General features: G+C 61.2%; 1 protein-coding gene across 1 annotated transcript; it reads right to left on the bottom strand.

The window, feature by feature from the left end:
* Positions 1 to 819: 819 nt before the first annotated feature.
* Positions 820 to 17,140, bottom strand: MIER2 (MIER family member 2). Its single transcript, XM_032847011.1, has 14 exons — positions 17,091 to 17,140; positions 16,692 to 16,782; positions 15,420 to 15,562; positions 10,925 to 11,050; positions 10,397 to 10,520; positions 9,735 to 9,826; positions 9,344 to 9,413; positions 6,647 to 6,798; positions 5,678 to 5,759; positions 5,494 to 5,588; positions 3,313 to 3,437; positions 3,087 to 3,214; positions 1,850 to 2,279; positions 820 to 1,418 (listed from the first exon to the last, which is right to left on the bottom strand). The coding sequence occupies exons 3-14, from the start codon at positions 15,552 to 15,554 to the stop codon at positions 1,397 to 1,399; spliced, it is 1,581 nt and encodes a 526-aa protein (XP_032702902.1). The 5' UTR covers positions 15,555 to 15,562; positions 16,692 to 16,782; positions 17,091 to 17,140; the 3' UTR covers positions 820 to 1,396.
* Between the last annotated feature and the right edge of the window lie 1,609 nt (positions 17,141 to 18,749).

Below are 18,749 nucleotides of genomic sequence, written 5' to 3' on the forward strand. Positions count from 1 at the left end.
CCAGCTCGGCCGTGGCCCCACAGCCCCGAGGAGAAGCGAGCACCAGGCGCACACAGCCATCTTCAAAAGCCACGGCCACAGAAGAGCTCCCACCATGCTCGTGTTGAGTGGCCGAAATCCGGACCACGGACGCCGGCGAGTGCTGGAGGGGCCGCAGGCAGTGGGAGCCTCTATCCTGGGCCTCCTCCATGGGACCCAAGGCTCTCCCCACCCCTGCACTGGCTGTGGCTTGGCCCACCTCACATCAAAGCAGCATCATGACCAGCCCCCTACAGCCCTGTGCCATCTCGGCCACAACTCAGCCCAGATCACAGGGTCCACCAAGTGACGAGCCCCCAGCACCTCCTCACACCCTGTCCCCCCCATCTACCACGAGGCACCCATGGGTTTCAAATCAAGTTTAATAAATAAAACAGCAAGGGATTCAAGGCAGTTCTCACTTCACAGTGTGGTCCTTGGTGGGGTGAGGGAAGGTCGAGGCCGACTGCAGATGCGCTCGATCCAAAACCCTCTCCTGGCGACACCGGGGTTGGGGAGCGCTGCCCTGGCCCCGTGGAGGACCCCACTCCAATTTGTAAACAGAAACATAAATAAAATGGGGGAAGCTGGGAAAGAGAAGGACCAGGGCCCCAAACCATCGTGCTGGGGAGCTTCAACAGAAGAACGACCCACAGGGTCAGGGGAACGGGCTGGAGCCAGCCGCTCGGGGCTGCAGGCAACGGTGCCTTGGTACCAAGGGGGGTGGAGGTCACCTGTCTCCTCGACCCCACACCTGAGGCTGCTCCGGGCTGGGGAGAGGGAGGCGGGCGGAGGGGGGGCAGAGGGCGGGGCGTAAAGTGCGGCGTTTCCTGAAGTGGAGAGCAGGGTGGAGGTCGAGGGCGGGCGTGGCCGACGTCGAGGTATATGGCTCTGTGCCCCACGGGGTTTGGCACGGAGTAGCAGCTGCCCACGACCCCCGGGCTGGGGCAGCCCATGACCCCGCCAGGGGCAGGGAGATGGAGTCAAGCGGAGTGCTGAGGGCGCCCGGGCGGAGGCTGCTGGTGGGGGCAGCACCCTGCCCCATCTCCCCACCTCCCTGAGGGAGCAGGGACACCGTCCTCACCTCTGCTGGCTACATGGGGCCGGGCCCTCCACCTCTGGCCGCCCACCGGGTACTGCGCCGGGGGCAGCAGCCTGGACAGCACGGACAGTGGGGCCGGGCACCGAGGGCACCAGGCTGTGTGTGAGGGCAGGGCAGGCCCGGCCGCCGCGCGCCATGTCCTTGCTGCGTTCTGGAGCAGAGGAGGAGCTACCCGAGGCCCACGAGGAGGGGAAGGGTCGGGAAGACTGGCGGAGGCAGGCCCCGCGGCGGCCCCACGTCCAGTCCGGGCCACGCACGCCCGCCTGCGGCCAGGGATCAACAGGTCATCACGTTACAGCTGCAGGGGGAGAGACCGAGAAAGGGTCAGTGCGGTCCCACGGACGGCACAGCCTGGGTGCCGGAGGCTGAAACCGTGGCTCCCGACCTCGCCCCCCCAGCAGACCATGTTTTCACTAGTGCTGGTGGACAAGCTCCCCGGAGGCAGCACTGTCCTGGGCGCCTGGGGAGGGCTGGTGGTGGGGACAGGGGTGGGAGGAGCCTGGCACTGGCCCCACTTGTACCTTTTTGGATTTTGAACCATATGAATGTATTACCTAGTCAAAAAAATAAATAAGCCAAATTAAAAGTAGAAAATAAAAGTAAAGAAACCAACCGAGGATGCTGCATGTGGCCAAGCCGTCCTCGGGGCACAGCCCTCCCTCTCCACAGAGCAGCCCGAGGCTGAGGGGGACCCGCGGCAGGGGGACCCAGGGCAGGGGCCGCACTCACTGTGACAGGGGCTCCGAGTGCAGCCCGGGGCCTGGGCACGCTGGGTGGGCGGCCAGGAAGGGATTCACATCCCCAATGCCGATGAGTCCAAACTCGGTGACAGACAAGGCCACCTGGGCGGGAGCGACGACCTCCTCGGCCTCTCCGTTCACATCCACGCGGCTGGCGATGAGGGGCAGCTCCTCAGGGAGGGCCCCAGGCAGGGCCAAGTCCACAGCCAGTCTCGGGCTGCTGCCGGGCTCCGGAGGCGCTGTGGCCGGGGGGTAGAAGGCTGGCTCCACCAGGCCAGGGGGCCGCCTGGGCAGGGGCACGGCTGGGGGCGCATCCAGCTGCTGGAACGGACAAGGCCCCGGATCCGAGGGCAGGAGGCTGTCGGAACTCTCCCCAGGCTCACCGACACTGCTGGCCTCGCTGGCCACACTGAGCAGCTCTGCGAGGAGAACACAGCTGAGGCTGGACCCTCAGAGCACCCACGCCAGCTCCCCGGGGACCCAGCCTTCCCAACTGAAGCGTGCCCGGCTAAAATCACACTCATGCCTTCAGGCTGCCACCGGCACCGGGCTCCGACCCGACCTCTACGGGTCCGGCCAAGCCTGAGGACCCTCCACACGGAGGTGCCATCACCAGGCGTCACACACACACCGAAGAAACCCGTCATACAGACACAGTGCGCCTAGGCTACCGGCCCCGAACTGGGAGGGTATCGTGACCAGAACACAGCAGGGTTCAAAGAAATTCAAACAAAACAGAGTAAGGGAAGCTTGAAGGCAAAACGCACGTGAATGTGAGTGAGACGTCAGACGCTTCTGCACGCACGTGCGATACGCAAAGCCACAAGTAGGCAGGTGTGGCCCCCTTTAAGCAAACCACTGAACTGACCAGGTTCTGGCACAATCGAAACCCCAGCGCGCGGCAGACTCAGAGCTGCAGTCCTGAGGCTTACCTCCATGCTCATGGGCACAAACTCCAGTGCCGAGCCGGCCCTGTCTTGCTCCTATGTGGCCCTGAACCCAGATGCCAGGGAGCCTCTGACACCCCCGTGCCCTCCCACGTGGCACCCAGGGCCACAGGTCACATGTAGTAAGTACCCTGCCACACAATAAGCCAGCAAGTCCCCGTGGCCACTCACGTACGACACCGCATGGACCACTCTCTGGGGTAGAGCCCAGGGGCCCAGATGAGGGTACCAAGGAGAAGAGGACACCCCCACAGGCAGGGACCTGCCCCACATTCTCACCTGTGTGCATCCGTGCCAAGGGGTCCTGCTCGGAGCCCAGGCCGTCAGCTGCAGGGGCCAGGGGTGGTGAGGAGCGGGGGCGGCCAGTGCCATCAGGGTCACTGCTGTCCAGGTCCTGCTCTGCGTCCCTGTGGGGAGAGCGCGATGTGAAGGGGAGACACCTGCCCGGGACGCCCAACCTCCCCACCCTCCCCACCCCAGGGCCCTGGGAGCCTGCCGCACGCACGTGGCTCCCGACGGGCCGTATTTCCTCCGGCCCAGCCGCGTCTGCTGGGAGAAGTAGTCGTAGCGCTCCGACTTCTTCCACAGGTAGTAGTACTCCACACACTCCCCCACAGACCGTGTGCGCACCTGCGGGACAGGAGATGCGTCACCTCCAGACAAGTGGGGATGGTCCCAGCACCACCGCGCTTGGTCAAGTCAAGACTCCGCCTACAGCCCCCGCCACCGGCTTCCAACCCGCCCGAGGCACATCCCCTCACCTAAAGCAGGACGGCACCTGTCTCAGAGACCCCCCCACCTACTGGCGTGGACCTGGCACCCTGTCCTTCACTTCAGGCCCAAGTGTCCGGTATCCACCCTCCTTGCCCCTGACCACAAGGTCCCGGAGACAGCGGCATCACCCCGCCCCTCACAGGCAGCAGACGGGGAGAGACAACCCCGGTGCAGACCCCAGGACAGCCCCCCTGCCCAGAGGGGACAGCGTGTGAGCCCACGCTTCGCACTGACAGTCTGCGGGAGAGCTGCTCACGCGGGCGAACAAGCCATGAGAGGACACACTATGCTTTTGGGAACCCAACTCAAGATCATATTTACATGACACAGAAAACCAAAAAAACTCCTCATGCGTGAAGTACCCTGGAAAAGTGGCCACAAACACGTGCCCAGCGTGCAGCCGGACCCCACATGCCAAACCTCTTAGGGCAGAATATAAATCACGGAGACCCAATGACCACCACAGGGAACACACTCGGTGACTCTGTGACAGTGTCGCACGCCACAGAGGGTGACCACACCCATCGTGCTGCCTGCTGACACCGGGAGCCATCCAGCCCGACCCCGCACACCTGATGCAGGTCTGACACGAACGGGACCTGTGTGCCAACCCCACTTCAATCAGAAGAAACTCGTAGAAATCTAATGATTCGGGGCATCTTCCCACTTTGGAGGATCCCCCCCACCTGGCCGGCAACGGCACTGGAGTCCCCGCACTGTTTGCCAGAATGAGGGACAGGACGCTGGGGCCCAGGGAGGGCCTGCAGCACAGCAGGAACAAGGCCCACATATGATCTATCTGCTCAGTGAGCCCCCTCAACACACGTGTCCTGCCAGTCCAGTCCTCTGTGGTCTCCCCGGGGCTGGCTCCAGCAGAGCCTGAAATGCATGGACAGGGAGGCCACAGCCATCACCAGGGTGGGTGGGCACAAAGGGAACAAAGGCATTGTGCCAATGACACAGAAGTGGCCAGGGCCGTGGCGGAAACAGCACGCAGGGAACCACGTAAGGCCACGAGGCACAGAGCCAATGCCGCGCTGGGCCCAGACTGCTGAGCATGATCTGTCCCCACAGCAGCCCCAAGCAGGCCCCTCCATCACCCCCAAGCTCCTGAGAGAAGGCACTGAGGCCCACACGTGAGCCCGCTTTCTGCCAGGGCCTTCCCAACTCCCTACACTGCCGGGAGCTGTGAGAAGGAGCCCGGGCGACGGACCCCAGGACAGGATGACAGAATGAGAGGAGAGGTGTGGTGGGGGAGCCCCAGGGAGAGGGACAGAGAGAAACTGAGACAGAGCCACAGGAACACGCCAGGCACACGTCCCATACCGCACAGCTGAGGGGCCAGGGCTCTGGGCATCATGCACGGAGCCACAGGCAAACGGCCTCACCATGGGACGTGCAGATGCCAACGGTGACCCAGGTCTAGGGTAAGGCAGGAGAACCTGCGGTCAGCAGCGCCCCCTGTCATCAGTCTGCGGCAGATGGCAGAAGGACCATGTCCTTGGAGGAAATCAGGAGATCGGGGGCTGCGAGTAGGGTCACAGTTAAGGGGTCAGCCCTGCGGCATGGGCCCTAGGCCCCGCACCGAGGAGATGGCAAGGCCAGGCCAAAGGACCTCAAACAGAAAAGACTACTGACATTCACCCCCAAAGCAGTATCTGGAGCCCTTGTTTTGGGGACGGGAAGGTAGCCCAGCAGGCATCAGCAGAGACCAGAACAAGACATCCAAGGGCATGGGGAGAGTAGAGGTGGGCACTGGGGCTCAGCCACAGCTCCGGGGAGCCTGCCCTGAGGCCGGCAAGGTGAGCTGCACCCACGGTGGGGGGTGACGGGTGCCTGGTCTCCTGAACCCCGCCCAGCCCCAGAGCGCCCCTGGGAGACCTGGCGGGAGGAGGGTGGGCAGTGTCCGCACCTTGTTGGCCTGGATCAGGTGGAAGTTCTTCCCGTGCACTCGGAAGCCATGCTCGAAGTTCCTGCACTCCTCCTCGCTCCAAGCACAGAACCCATCTGCAAGCAGAGGCAGGGCACCGGGGCGTCAGCGGCAGCCGGAACGCGGTGACAGCGAAGGGCAGGGAGGGCCGCGGCCACACGCTCACCTCGGATCACCTTCACGTTGAACCGCAATCTCCGCAGGGCCTCCTCTGCGTTGAAATTGCATTTCACCAGCTCATAGAGCGCCTGAGGAGAAGCCACAGACTTCCCGCCTGTCCACCTCACCCCACCCACCCCACCCACCCCAGAAAAACAGCCAGAGGTGTTCACACCACCCTGTGGGGCAGGGACACCAGGGGGCAGTCACAGCACCCTCCGGGGACAGGGATGTCACAGGGTGGTCACACTACAGGGGCGGGGATGGGGGCGTTCCAGCCAATCTTAGGGACGGGGACATCGGGAAGGTTCACACCACTGTCAGGCTGGGGCGATGGGAGGGTTCACACCACTCTCAAGGTGAGGACATCCGGAGGGTTCACAACAGCGTCAGGAGTAAGGACGGCGGGAGGGTTCACACAAGTCCCAGGGTGGGGATGTCGGGTTAGGGTTCACACCACTGTCAGGCAGGGATGCCAGGAGGGTTCACACCAATCTCAGGTGAGGACATCAAGAGGGTTCACACCACTCTCAGGGGTGGAGATGTCAGGAGGGTTCACACCAGTCTCAGGGGTAAGGACGTCGGGAGGGTTCACACCATTCCCAGGGGCGAGGAGGTCAAGAGGGTTCACACCACTGTTGGGCTGGGACATCAGGAGGGTTCATACCACTCTCGGGGGCGGCAATGTCGGGAGGGTTCACACCAGTCTCAGGGGTGGGGACACTGGGGTGCTCATACCATCATTTCCCCCATAATGAGGATTTCTCATCTGCATTTGCCACCATCACATGACCACACTGGGCAGGACCTTCATGGCAGTCCTCCCCACCGCCCTCCTGGGGTGGCCCTGCATTCCCCGTGCCCCTTCGTGCCTGACCCCCTCCCCTCCTGCCCCTGCACGGTCCCCGCAGACATGTGAGCCGTTGCCCTTCAACCTGGGACGCTCTGGTGCTGCGCACCTGGGTGACAGCCCCACCTGCTCACTGTCCTTCACAGCTTCTCCCTCTGGGAGCTGCGACCCCGCCATCTCGTGCCACCTCCGTTTCACCGCCCGGTACAGGAACTCCTCCACCTCCCTCTCAGGAAGGACGTTGGGGTCCCAGAGAAGCTGGTCATCATTCTCATAGACTGCGGACAGGGAGGGCCGGGGTCACGTCACGGGCACGGCTGGGGCTCTCCCGCTCCCCCGGGGACAGCTGTGTCAGAAGCGCCTGCCAGGGCACCCCCGGGGGGCCCTCCTGGTTCCCACGTTGGCAGAGAAGGAGGACACCCGGACCACCGATGACGGCACTTCGTGCCCAGGTAGCGTCGTCCGCTCCAGAACCCAGGGCTGGTTTAGGATCTGAAAGCCCATCAACACGAGGGGGAAGGAGAAGAAAACAACCAGCGCCAGAGCACAGAGAAGCACTCAAACCGCCCACCGCCAACAGAAGGAAACGCTCTCGTCCAATAAAGGGCGCCCCGAGCAGCCTACAGCCAAGGACGTACTATGTGGGACACAGACACGTCCCCCAAGTCCGGGACGAGACAATGCAGTCTCTCCTCTCTTCTCGCTCCGTCCGGGGGTGTCACCAGCATGACACGGCCAGGAAAGGAGATCAAAGACGGGAAGACTGCAAAGAAACGACGTAAAGCCATCGTTCACAAGTCACGCGGTCACAGACGTAGGAAAACACAAAAGGACCTGCGGAGCACCCACGTGGAAAAGCGAGATCAGCAAATTCACGAGCACAGGACAACCGCAACAACAAACCGCATCTCTACTAAGAGAAACCGACCGACGTGACATTTTTCCGAAGATGGTTCGCACCAGCACAGACGGGCCATGAGGCGCGTGCAGGCCTGCGGCAGAAACACCACCGCCAGTTTCAGGAGGGGAACGGCACGCGGGATCTGCAGGGGTCGACGGCGTCCCCATAAGGACGACCCACAAGTAACCTCGGGGTTCGGCACAGCCCTCATCGAAATCGAGCCACCGACAAGCTCACGAGGGGCTTGTACGGACGCACGACCAGGCGCGAGGCTGGAGGACAGACATCGTCTCCAACGCCACTCACGATGACAAAGACAGCGCGGGGACAGCCAGGTCCCACGAGAGACCAGCGGGCAGAAGCCCAACATACGCACGTGCGACGGGCCACTCGGCGCGGGGCCGGAGCAAAGCACAGGCTGGAGGCCTCCTGACCCGCGCCCCAACCACACACTCGACGTGCAAGCGAGGCCACTGCTTCCCGCGCAGCGGGGAAGGTGGCGGCAACGGTCTCTGCGAGGACGCCCTCACGGCCCACACACACGGCACGGCCGGAGCAAACGCTAACGACCAGACAGCAGTGCCCACAGCCCATGGCGGCTTCGTGTCCAGAACGCCAGAGGGACACACACAGATCAGGAGGAGAAAGGCGATTCCACTTAAAGCTGCAGAAAGAGCCTGGAGCAGGGGCCCGAGCAGACGTCTGCAGCAGCTGGTCAACCTAGTCCCAGAGACTCGCCAGTTAAAGCCACAACGAGTCTCCCTTCCTCAGCTACAGACCCCGCAGCACGTGTGGGACGTGCACCCACAGGGCCACAAGTCCCATCACCCATCCCAGAAGGAGCGCGGACCACTCGGAGCCGCACAGAAACACCCGTGCGACCAACCACCAGCACAACAGACACTCCAGGACACAGCACGCCACGGCCACGAGACCCATGTGCCACACAGATGGATTTAACCTCTGCTGGGGGGCAGAGGGACACCTCGGGACCAAGGGCTGCCCATTCCCTGGAAGAGGCAGAGGCCCAGAGGCTGGGGCTCCAGAAGGAGGTTTGCACGTGCTCAGGACTCTCTGAGAAAGAGGCTAGGAAGTGTGCACGGCTGCCCTTTTCTGGGGGAGGGTGTCACACGTCCTCAATTCATAGAGACTCACCCCACGGTTCCACGACCCGGCTGACCGGCCCCGTCCTGCCTCCCCCCACCACCGCTTACGGCCCAGCAAGCACATGCCACCAAGACCACGTCCCAGCTTCCAGCCCAGGGCCTCCGCGTCTCTGCTGAGAGGCCCCGTCTCCTCCATCTGCCCCCCCTCACTGCCAGTCTCAGTGGCTGAATCATCCTGGGAGACTCCTGAGCCCCGGGTGCCGGCCCCAGCCCGCAGGGCCTGTGGGGCCAGAAGACAAGACTCGGCTCAACGGCCAGGTGACCTCACTCCCCGTCTCTTCGCCTGTAAGCAAACACGGCAGTGCCTATCTCAAAGGACAACAGGCCTCGCTCCACGTTCCAGCGGGGACATGAGGTTGGGGATGCAAGCCCCCTAAGGACAGCACACGGCAGGGGGACACCCATCTCTGAAGGACACCTGGGACAAGGCCCAGATGTGGCAAGACCCGAGCGGGGAAAGGTGAGCATGCCCGCAGAGGCGAGGACAGGGGCTTGGGCAGGATGGGGTGGACGGAGCCGGGGGCAAGGGGAGCCGAGGACAGGGGACTGGGGTGCTGGCTGCACTTGGTGGCAGGACCACACAGCTGAGCTGAGGAACAGGGAGCAGGGAGGGGATGCCGCCAGGTCCTCCCGCCCCTCAGATTCCCTCCAAGGATTGGGAAATGCTCCAGGAGGCAGGCAGCCAGTCCCTTCCTGGCTAATGGGGCTCTCGTGTCTCCTCCTCCCCGTCTCCCACAACCACCAGGCCCCACTTACACTTCTCACCATGGCGGTCCAACTGCAGGCTGCTGAGATCGGCTTGGAACTGAGGCCCAACCATGATCTCCTATGAAGGCAAAGGCCCGAGAGAGTCTGGGCTGATGGGGGCCCCAGGGTGGCCGCCAGAGCCCAGGGCTCCTCTGTGCCATCTGCCCACAGACCAGTCCTGGGGTCCTGAGCATGAGAGGCAGAGGAGAACATGGGTGGGTGTGACAGTGTCTATCTGGTATGGCCAGTCTCAGGGCAAGGGAGGGTGAGGCCTGAGGACCCCAGTTTGCTGAGGTCCAGCCCAAAGGCCGCAAGACGGGAGCTCGGGCCGCAGCACAGGGCCACAGCTGCTGCGGAAGTCCCAAGTCCCCAGCCCAGCTCGGGGGTCAGAGCCACTCACCTTCTTACATTTGTTGGCAGGAAGGGGGTCCTCCTCCGTGTCGGACGACGTGGGGGAGCCACGCTCTTCGTCTGCATTGGCCAGGAAGCCGGCTTCCAGGAGAGGAGAGCAGCTGAGCTGCGCCCGTGGTCCTGGGTGGCCCACCCAGGCTAGCGGGCCCTGGCGCATCTCCCTACCTCCCCCCAGCTCTCCGTTCCCCGACCCCCGCACTGTGCCCTTCCTGAGACAGAGCATGGCCCACCCCTGGCCAGAGAGGACTGTGCAACGGGCACGGGACTGGGGACCCGGGAGGCCACCCCACGGCAGGGGCCACCCCACGGCAGGGGCCACCCCACCGGGTCCTAAACCACGGCACCTTCCGCGGCCAGCCACGCAGGCGGCGCCGGCGGCCAGGGCCAAGGGGAGGACGGTCTCCAGGCGCTGCCCCGGATCCAACAGACTTGCAGTGTCAGGAACCAACCTGCCCCCTCCTCAGGTCAGCCACCACCCCTATGGCTCTGCTCACAGGTCAGGGGGAGGCAGCAAGCCCCAGGGAGCGCCCACTGAGGCCAGGGCGCCCTCAGGGTCCAACGCGTCTGGGCACACGGGCCCAGCTCGGGGCCCCCTCCCGCCTGCAGCCCCTGAGCCCCGCCTGGCCAAGGGCAGGGCAGAGAGACACCTACATCCGCTCTGGCCGGGAAAAAGGTCGGAGGCCCCGTGGGAGGTCACGGACGGGGTCAGGTCGTCAGCCGATGACTGTGTCTCTGCCTCTTCTTCCCCGGAAAGCAGGTCCCTCGCTATCTGTTCCTTGTAACGAGAAAGCAGAAAACCGGCCGTGGCTTGTTTCCACAGCCCCCAGAAAGCAGTCACAGCGAGCAATGGCACAAACACGGGGACCGACACCACGGGCCCCCTCCGGACACCCGTGTGCCTGGGCCATCCTTCCCCTCTGCCAACAGAGAGGCCGGGCACCGGGCGCCAGCGAGGGGCCCCTGCGAGCCTTGCGGGCTGGGAACGAGAGTCCCAGCTCTCCCCACGGAGCAGGGGGTCTTCCCCCCCGGGGACGAAGCCCACCCCACTGTGCCCTGCCCTGTCGGGACCCGGAGAGCAGAGCCGCCCCCTCCTCCTCCTCGCTGGTCTCCACGCCTCCCCCCGGCCCCAGCCCAAGGCCGCTCTGACCTGTCCTCCCAGCCCTGCCCCCGTCCGCTCACCTTGTCCAGAGTCATGTCTGGGAGGTTGGCGGCGGTGTCGCTGCCCTCGCTCTCCCGCTCCGAGACGGGGTCCGAGGCCTCGTAGCCGTAGAGGGCGAGCAGCTCATCCAGGGGCATGTCACTGCTCTGCGGGGTCGGGGCTGCGTCAGGAGGGGCTGCTCAAGGTCCCAGCAGCCACCCCAGCCAGACTCCGGTCCCGCAGCCAGAGACCCCCGGCCCGTGGAGAAGCAGGGACCAGACGCCTGCTCCCCAAGAGCCCTGCCCTGTGCCCCCGGTCCCCAGACGCAAGGGGCGGGTCCAGGGCAGGCCTCCCCACTCCACAGGGTCCGGCCCAGGCTTAACCCCAGACGTCTGCAAAGCCAGCATGACGCGGGACGTCACTCCTTCAGAAGGGAAACGTGACCGACGTCCTGACCAACGGGAAAGGGACAGCTGGTAAAACCCCACAGCCACGTCGGGTTAAAAGAAGCCCTCAGCATAAGCAGGGAGTGGTCTGGCCACACCGACAAAACAGAGACGTGGCGGGCCTGCCCCCCCAGCACCCCCAGCCCAGCTGAACGACGAATGAGGCTGCGGCCCACCACAGGGCACGGACACGGGTGAGGCTCCGGGGACCCACGAAGCCCACTGGGAAGGAGGACGGGCATGACCGTCACCTTCCTCTCCTGAGCTGGTGCCGTCCGGCCGCACTGTGTCCTCCCCCGCGGGACCCCGTCAGTCCCCCGACATCCTCACCCCTCCCACCTTCACAGGACCCCACTGACGGGGACGTTCCTGACGCCTCCTGCTCTCTGTGCTTCTGCTGGGGGAGAACGGGGGCCCAGGGATCCCAGCGGGTGCCTGGGACCCTTCCGCAGCAACGCTCCGGGGACCGGACAGCATTATTCCAGTTCTCCAGCTTGCACACGGGCTGACAGAGCGAGTCCCGGGGCGCAGCACCCCACAGTCCAGGTGGGCGTCCCCTCCTCCCAGGGGCCCTGGGCCTCGCTCCGGATCTCACTCATGTGCTCCCCGGACGCCATTCTCCTTTCCCACGTGAGCAAAGGGGGCACTCGGGGGTGCCAGCCACGGCCCAGAGGGCCCGAGGGTTCCCGGGGCAGCAGCCCCGCTCTCACAGGACACACGGGCTGGAAGGGGGTGATGCGGGGGCAACGGGCCTCCTGTCTGGCCCCACACAGGCGTCTCCTCCAGACGACCACCTGTGCCTCCTGTAACAGCAAAACTCGGGCTTCTGAGTAAAAAACTTGAATTTTGGAAAATCTGGATCTGACACCAGGAGCTTGGTAAACCTGCAGTATCGTTTAAGCTGATAGAGGACAGCAGTGTTTCTGCCTTTATCTTGGAAATTATATTCTTTCTTAATCAGGTTTTGGTTTTTTTTCATTTAAAATCAACTCCGTTAACACATAGTGTAGCCTTGGTTTCAGGGCAGAATTCAGATTCCGTCAGCTGCACGGGACACCGAGCGCTCACGGTCCACTCGCCCTGCCCTCCCTGCCAGCAGCCCTGCTCGTTTCCTGGAGTTGGGCGTCTCTCATGGTTTGTCTCCTGCTTTCATCTGACTTTCTTTTTCCTTCCCTTCCCCTATGTTCATCTGTTTTGTTTCTTAAATTCCACATATGAGTGACGCAGCATTTATCTTTTTCTGATTTTAATCAGTTTTTTAAAATTCTATCTGAAGAAAACCTAGGAGATGTACTTAATATGTGGCTAGCTTTAGTTTTTGGTGAATTTTGAGACGTTTTAAATTCATTTTAAACTTTTTAAATTGTTTTTTTTTTTTTTTTCTAAGAGAAGACTTCTGTCTTTGGTTATAGGACGAGTGGCACCAAGCAATACGTGGCTCCAGACCAGGACGACCCCGTGATTACTGCTAATAAAAAGCTCCCAGCGCTTGGGACCCGTTTGGTGAAATCAGTGCTGACATCGCCATGAACTGAGAAGTCACGTGCTAAGCCACTAACCCCAATGTGACTGTATCTGGAGACAGACCTTCGCAGGAAGAATTAGTGCCATCGGATGTGAGGATGGGCCTCTGATCCAGCAGGGTTGGTCCTTGAAGAGACCCCGGACAGCGTACTGTGCTCACTCTCCGCCACGTGAGGACACAGAGGGAAGGCAGCCACGTGTAAGCCAAGAAGAGGGCCCTCATCAGAAACAGCCCTGCCAGACATGAACGCGGACTGCTGGCCTCCATAGCTACGTGGTTTAAAGCCCCCCCATCCACGGTACTAACAAGTGGTTTCCTAGATTTTGTAGCGTGAGCTTACGTTTGCAAGAAGGGCAGGCTGGAGAGCCCGTATGGGGCAGACCTCTCCCCATGCAGGAGGTAACAGGATCACACGGGGGAAGAGCCACCCCAAGTTCACCACCACTGGGTTCCAACGCACCCACATCCAGAAAGCTCACAGGACACGGTTGCAGAAAGCCCTCTGCAACCACCGCACCACTTACTGGACGTGGACCCACCCTGTCTGAGAAGGTGGGTGACTATCTCCCCTCATCTAGGAAGGGCCAGATTCACACTTCAACCAAAAGGACAACAGATGAACGTGTCTGCCTTAAAGACAGCAGCTGGGGTCTCACATCTGCTTCTGCATTTACAGAAATAGAAAGCTATTCCACTCCTCCCCCCAACCTGTTTTGGGGTTTTCTTTTTTTAAAGATTTATTTATTTATTCCATCTTCAGTACTTTTTAAATTTAAATTCACTTTAGTTAACATACAGTGCATTTTAGTTTCAGAAGCCGAGTTTAACGACTCCTCAGCTGCATAGAACGCCCACTGCCCACCACATCATGGGCCTCCTTGGTGCCGGTCACTGGGCTAACCCATCCCCCCACCCCTCGGTTCATTTCCTCGCGTTAGAGTCGCTCATGGTTTGCCTCCCTCTCTGATTTTTATTTTTTCCTCGCTTCCCCTATGATACTGTTTTGTTTCTTGAACTCCACACAAGTGAGATCATATGATAACCATCTTTCTCTGATTGACTTATTTCACCTGCATAATACCCTCTAGTTCCATCCACGTCGTCGCAAATGGCAAGATTTGGGGGGTTTTGATGGCTGCATAGTATTCCACTGTATCTGTGGACCACATCTCCTTTATCCGTTCATCTGCGGAACAGCATCTCAGCTCTTTCCATAGTTTGGCTGTTGTGGACGTCGCTGCTATGAACACTCAGGTGCACGGGCCCCTTCGGATCACTACATTTGAATCTTTGGGGTAAATACCCCATAGTGCGATTGCCGGGTCCTCTATTTTTAACTTCTTGAGGAACCTCCACACTGTTTTCCAGAGTGGCCGCACCGGCTTGCATTCCCACCAACAGTGTAGGAGGGCTCCCCTTTCTCCGCATCCTCGCCAGCACCTGTCGTTTCCTGACTGGTTAATTTTAGCCATTCTGACCGGTGTGAGGTGGGATCTCATCATGCTCTTGATTTGTATTTCCCTGATGCCGAGTGACGTGGAGCACTTTCTCATGTGTCTGTTGGCCATCGGATGTCTTCTTTGCAGAAATGTCTGTTCATGTCTTCTGCCCATTTCTTGATTGGATTATTTGTTCTTTGGGTGTTGAGTTTGGTAAGTTCTTTATAGATTTTGGATACTCGCCCTTTATGTGATAAAACATTTGCAAATATCCTCTCCCATTCTGTTGGGGTTTTTTTGGTTTTGTCCACTGTTTCCTTTGCTGTGCAAAAGCCTTCGATCTTGATGAAGTCCCAATAGTTCATTGACTCCAGAGAGAGAGAACACAAGGGAGAGGGGGAGAGGGAGAGAGAGAATCCCAAGCAGACTCCCCGTTGAGTGCAAAGCCCGACATGGGACTCGATCCCACCACGAGATCAGGACCTGAGCTGAAACCAAGAGTCAGACACTCAAATCCGACCACACCACCCAGGCATCCCCAACCTGTTTTTATTTTAGAAAAGCTATTTTTTATTTTTTAAAGATTTATTTGTTTATTTGAGAGAGAGAGAAAAAGAGAAAGCAGGAGGAGGGGCAGAAACAGAGGGAGAAGCAGACTCCCTGCTAAGCAGGGAGCCCGATGCGGGGCTGGATCCCAGGACCCTGAGATCAGGACCCGAGCCGAAACCGAGACTCAGAGACGTCACCAACCACACCGCCCAATCATCCCGATTTCTTTTTTCATTTTCATAAACATCTGGTATTTCTATCAACACTACATTTACTGTATAACCTTTACGAAGCTCTTTGAAATCCTCAAGAATTTTTAAGAACATAAAGAGGATTCTGAGGCCAAAAAACAACAGTGGGTTTAATGCCTAGAGCCCTAAAGCCCCAGGGGCACGACCGGGTCTGGCCTGACCCCCCATGACCTCAGCTCCTAGCACAGCGCCTCGTGCTTCCCAAACAGACACAGAGGCAGTGAGATCTGAACAGCTGGGGGACTGGTTCCACCAAAGGCAGCAACGGGGTCTGGCCCAGGAGGCCCCACCCACACGAGGGCAGAGGGACCCGCTCAGCCGAGTACCTGGGCGATGAAGTCCTTCTCCAGCTCCCCCTCAGGCTTCTCTGGGTCTCCCGCGGCCGGCTCGCACGGCTCCTGGAGGCCGTAGTTCTGGGACAGGATCTCCACGAGGTTGAACTGATGGTCCGCAGAGCCCATGGACACCACTGCGAGGAGACGGCACCGGCGTGAGCTGCTCGCCCCACGCGCCCCAACCATCGCACAGGCCAGGGGACGGCCGGAGAGTGGACACGCCAGTGGCCAGGCTGTCACCAGGGCCAAGCCCCACAGCCTGCGGCCGTGGGCACTCGTGTGCTCACGCATACACAGGGGAAGGGCTGTGTGTCCGTGAGGTGCGTGTGCACGGCTGCCCATGTGGGTGCTGCACACTGGTCAGCATCACGCAGTCATGAGGGAGGGACAGCAGGGCCGCGGAGGGAAGAGCACGGCCGGCTGACCGCACACACACATGCGGGACGTGTGGGGAGCCTCTCGGTCTCCATCACCACAGACCCCTATGGCAGTGCGGAGAGGAGCCCACAGACCAGGCAGAGACGAGTTCTGGGGCAGCGAGGCCCAAACCGCAGAAGGCCGCCCCGGTTCCCCGTCGGGCGGGGCCTCCAGCTCTGGGAACACGGGCACGCCCGCGCACCACCGCAGGGGCAGCAGGGTGCGGGGGACACACAGAAGGCCCGACAAGCGCCCATCCTCCCTCCTGCTCAGCAGAGCCACAGCCACAAGCCGCGGCACGGGCCAATGGGTGGCAGACGTGACCAGATTATTGGTTTTCCCAAAAGAACCAGGATGTGCTCGTCTCTCTCTCCATTCTGGTCTTCGGTAAGTCACCGTTAAGGAAAACAAAGACAAAAGGGAATGGCAAGGGCTCTGTCCACCCAGGCCAGGGAGCCGTGAAGGCCAAGGCTGGCCTCCTCCCTCCACCCGGGGCCACACACGGGAGGAGGAGTAGCTGCCAGGGGCCAGCTGCGGTGGGGGGTGCAGAGCACCCGGGAAGAGTACCCACCCAGCACCAAAACCCCATCTTCCTGCCTTGGCTAAGGTAAGTGCCCGCCAGGCCAGCAGGCCACCCCAGGACGGAGGCCCTCTGGTCCTCTCCTAGGCTGTCCTGCCGCCACCAGAGGATGAGGGGAGAGCCCCAGCCGCTCGGCTCACACCCGTCCTTGGACTCTGGGAGCCAGCACACTGTGTCCGGCTCTGCCCAGCTGGGCGAGATGCAGTCTCTCACACCCAGAGGCCCTGGTGGCCCTGGGCGGGGGAGGGGAAGGGCAAGGAGGGTACCTGCTGCTGTCTGCAGGCTGGGCTCCCCAGGGCACAGGCTGTGAGCGAGGCAGGAGGCCACACCAGGGCTCTGCCTTTCCAGTGAGGAGGCCTGCGGAGGAAGAGAAGCAAAGTTGGACACCTGGGAGCACGTACAGCGCAGAGCCCCACGGCCCGGGCAGCCCCAGGAAGAGGCCTCAGCGGGGAGAGCCCCCTTGGCTTCCATGCAGAAACTGACGAACAGATCCCAAACTTCATAGGAAAAGTCAAGGGACCCAGATAAGCCAAAACAATCTTGAGGTAGAACAGTTCCTGGTTTGAAAGTACAACAAAGCTAGAGGGATCAGAACAGCGTGGTGCTGACATGAAGGGGACAGACGAATCAAGAGGACAGACTTGAGAACCCAGAAACAAACCCACCGTCTCACTTCCGACTGAATCTCGACAAGGGGACAGAACGGCTCCGTGGAGAAGAGTCTGTGACACATGGTGCTGGGACGACAGGAGGGCCACGTGCTTGCTCGCACTGCACACAAGTGAGCTCAGAATGGACCCAAGACCTTCAGGGTGAGAGCTAAAACCACGGAGCTCTTAGAGGAAAACAAAGGAATAACCCTGTCTCCCTGGACACACACCACGGTTTCTCAGAGCACCAAAAGCACAGGCAACGAGAGGAAAAGCACATCAACAGAGTTTCCACCGGACAGGACATCAACGAGGAGGTGAGAAGACAGCCCTCAGAGGCAGTCAGGGTCCGCGGATCACGGAAAGGGACCCGCTATGACTCACTAATGGAAAGGCAAAATGGGGAAAGGATCCCAACTTCCCCAGAGACACACTCGGTGGCCCGTGAGCACACGGAGAAGGGCTCCTCGGAAGGAAGCCAAGCAAAGGAGGGCACGCAAGGCGGGCAGGCGCTCGGCGGCCCCGCAGAAGGCCAGCACGGTGATGGACCACCCGGGCACATCCACCACTCGCCAGACACGAGGGGTCAGCCCAGCACACGGGTCACCAAGAAACAAAGTCAACCAAGCAAAGAGACCCAGGATGGGGTCTGTGTTGGCCTGGCCCACTTCAAGGCAGGCGTAGGTCCCCGAGTGGGTGCCCCCCTCCCGCCCCCAAACCAGGTGGGGAGCAGCTCAGCACTGAGCTCACCTGCACAGACCCACCTGACTGACCAGCCTGGCCTTCCACCAGCTCCCGCGCATCCGGCTTCCCATGACCTGGGGCCCAGACAGACTCCTAGTCCTTCTGCGTCATGACAGTCCACGGGGGCTGCGCTTCTGTAGAGATGGCCACAGGAGCCCGAGCCCTGCCCACCCCCGGGTGACGCCCTGTGCTGCTCCTGCAGGACATGTGCTATGTGCGTCCCTCAACTGCGCTTACTTCTCTCTCGATCATCTGCCCTTGTCAGTCTAACTCCCCAGGCACCCACCCGGACACCAAGGAGGGGAGGGATGTCCAAGGGAGAAGGGACACACGGGTCCACTAAAGCTCTCATGTGGACGTCCACGGTGGGACCTTCACAAGAGCCAGAGATGGAAAGGACACAAATGTCCACCAGCTGAGGAAGACAAGCAGAACCATGAGTGTCCCCAGCCGCCACCAGGAGCGAGGCCCCCAGGCACTGCTCTAGGGACGGACCCCGAGCCCACAGTGCGCAGGGAGGGAACCAGACACAGGAGGCCACGTGGAGTGTGAGTCCACGCGTGCGACACGTCCAGACCAGGCTCGTCCACGGACAGGAAGGGGGCTCGCGGGGGCCGGGGATGGGGGAGGGGATGGCTGATGGGACGGGGCTGCTCTGGGGATATTTCATGTTCCAAAGGTGACCGCTGATGGTCACACAGCTCCAAATGTGCTGAGAAACCACTGAACTCTGCACACGAAAACGAGGGAACCGTACAAATAAACCTCAGCTAAGCTACCTGCACACACGCGCGCACACGGACACGCACACACGGACGTGCACACGCGCACGAGATCTGAATAATGAAGTCAAGTTAAGGACATGCAGAAAGCTTTCTCAGGAGGCCCTCACTGGATCCTCGAGAGAACCTCCAGCCCTCGAGTGATCCT

The sequence above is a fragment of the Lontra canadensis genome, unplaced genomic scaffold (assembly GCF_010015895.1).
Source record: "Lontra canadensis isolate GAN:19392208 unplaced genomic scaffold, GSC_riverotter_1.0 scaffold184, whole genome shotgun sequence".
NCBI classification, from domain to species: Eukaryota; Metazoa; Chordata; class Mammalia; order Carnivora; family Mustelidae; genus Lontra; species Lontra canadensis.

What these genes read in the sequence shown, in the direction of transcription:
- MIER2 (XM_032847011.1), bottom strand. Translation starts at nt 15,554, where the DNA reads ATGGGCTCTGCGGACCATCAGTTCAACCTCGTGGAGATCCTGTCCCAG. An exon ending in GGACCGCCATGGTGAGAAGT is followed by an intron (nt 6,799 to 9,343) that starts GTAAGTGGGGCC and finishes CCCTGTCCGCAG; the next exon opens with TCTATGAGAATGATGACCAG. An exon ending in CACTCGGAGCCCCTGTCACA is followed by an intron (nt 1,419 to 1,849) that starts GTGAGTGCGGCC and finishes CTCCCCCTGCAG; the next exon opens with CTGTAACGTGATGACCTGTT.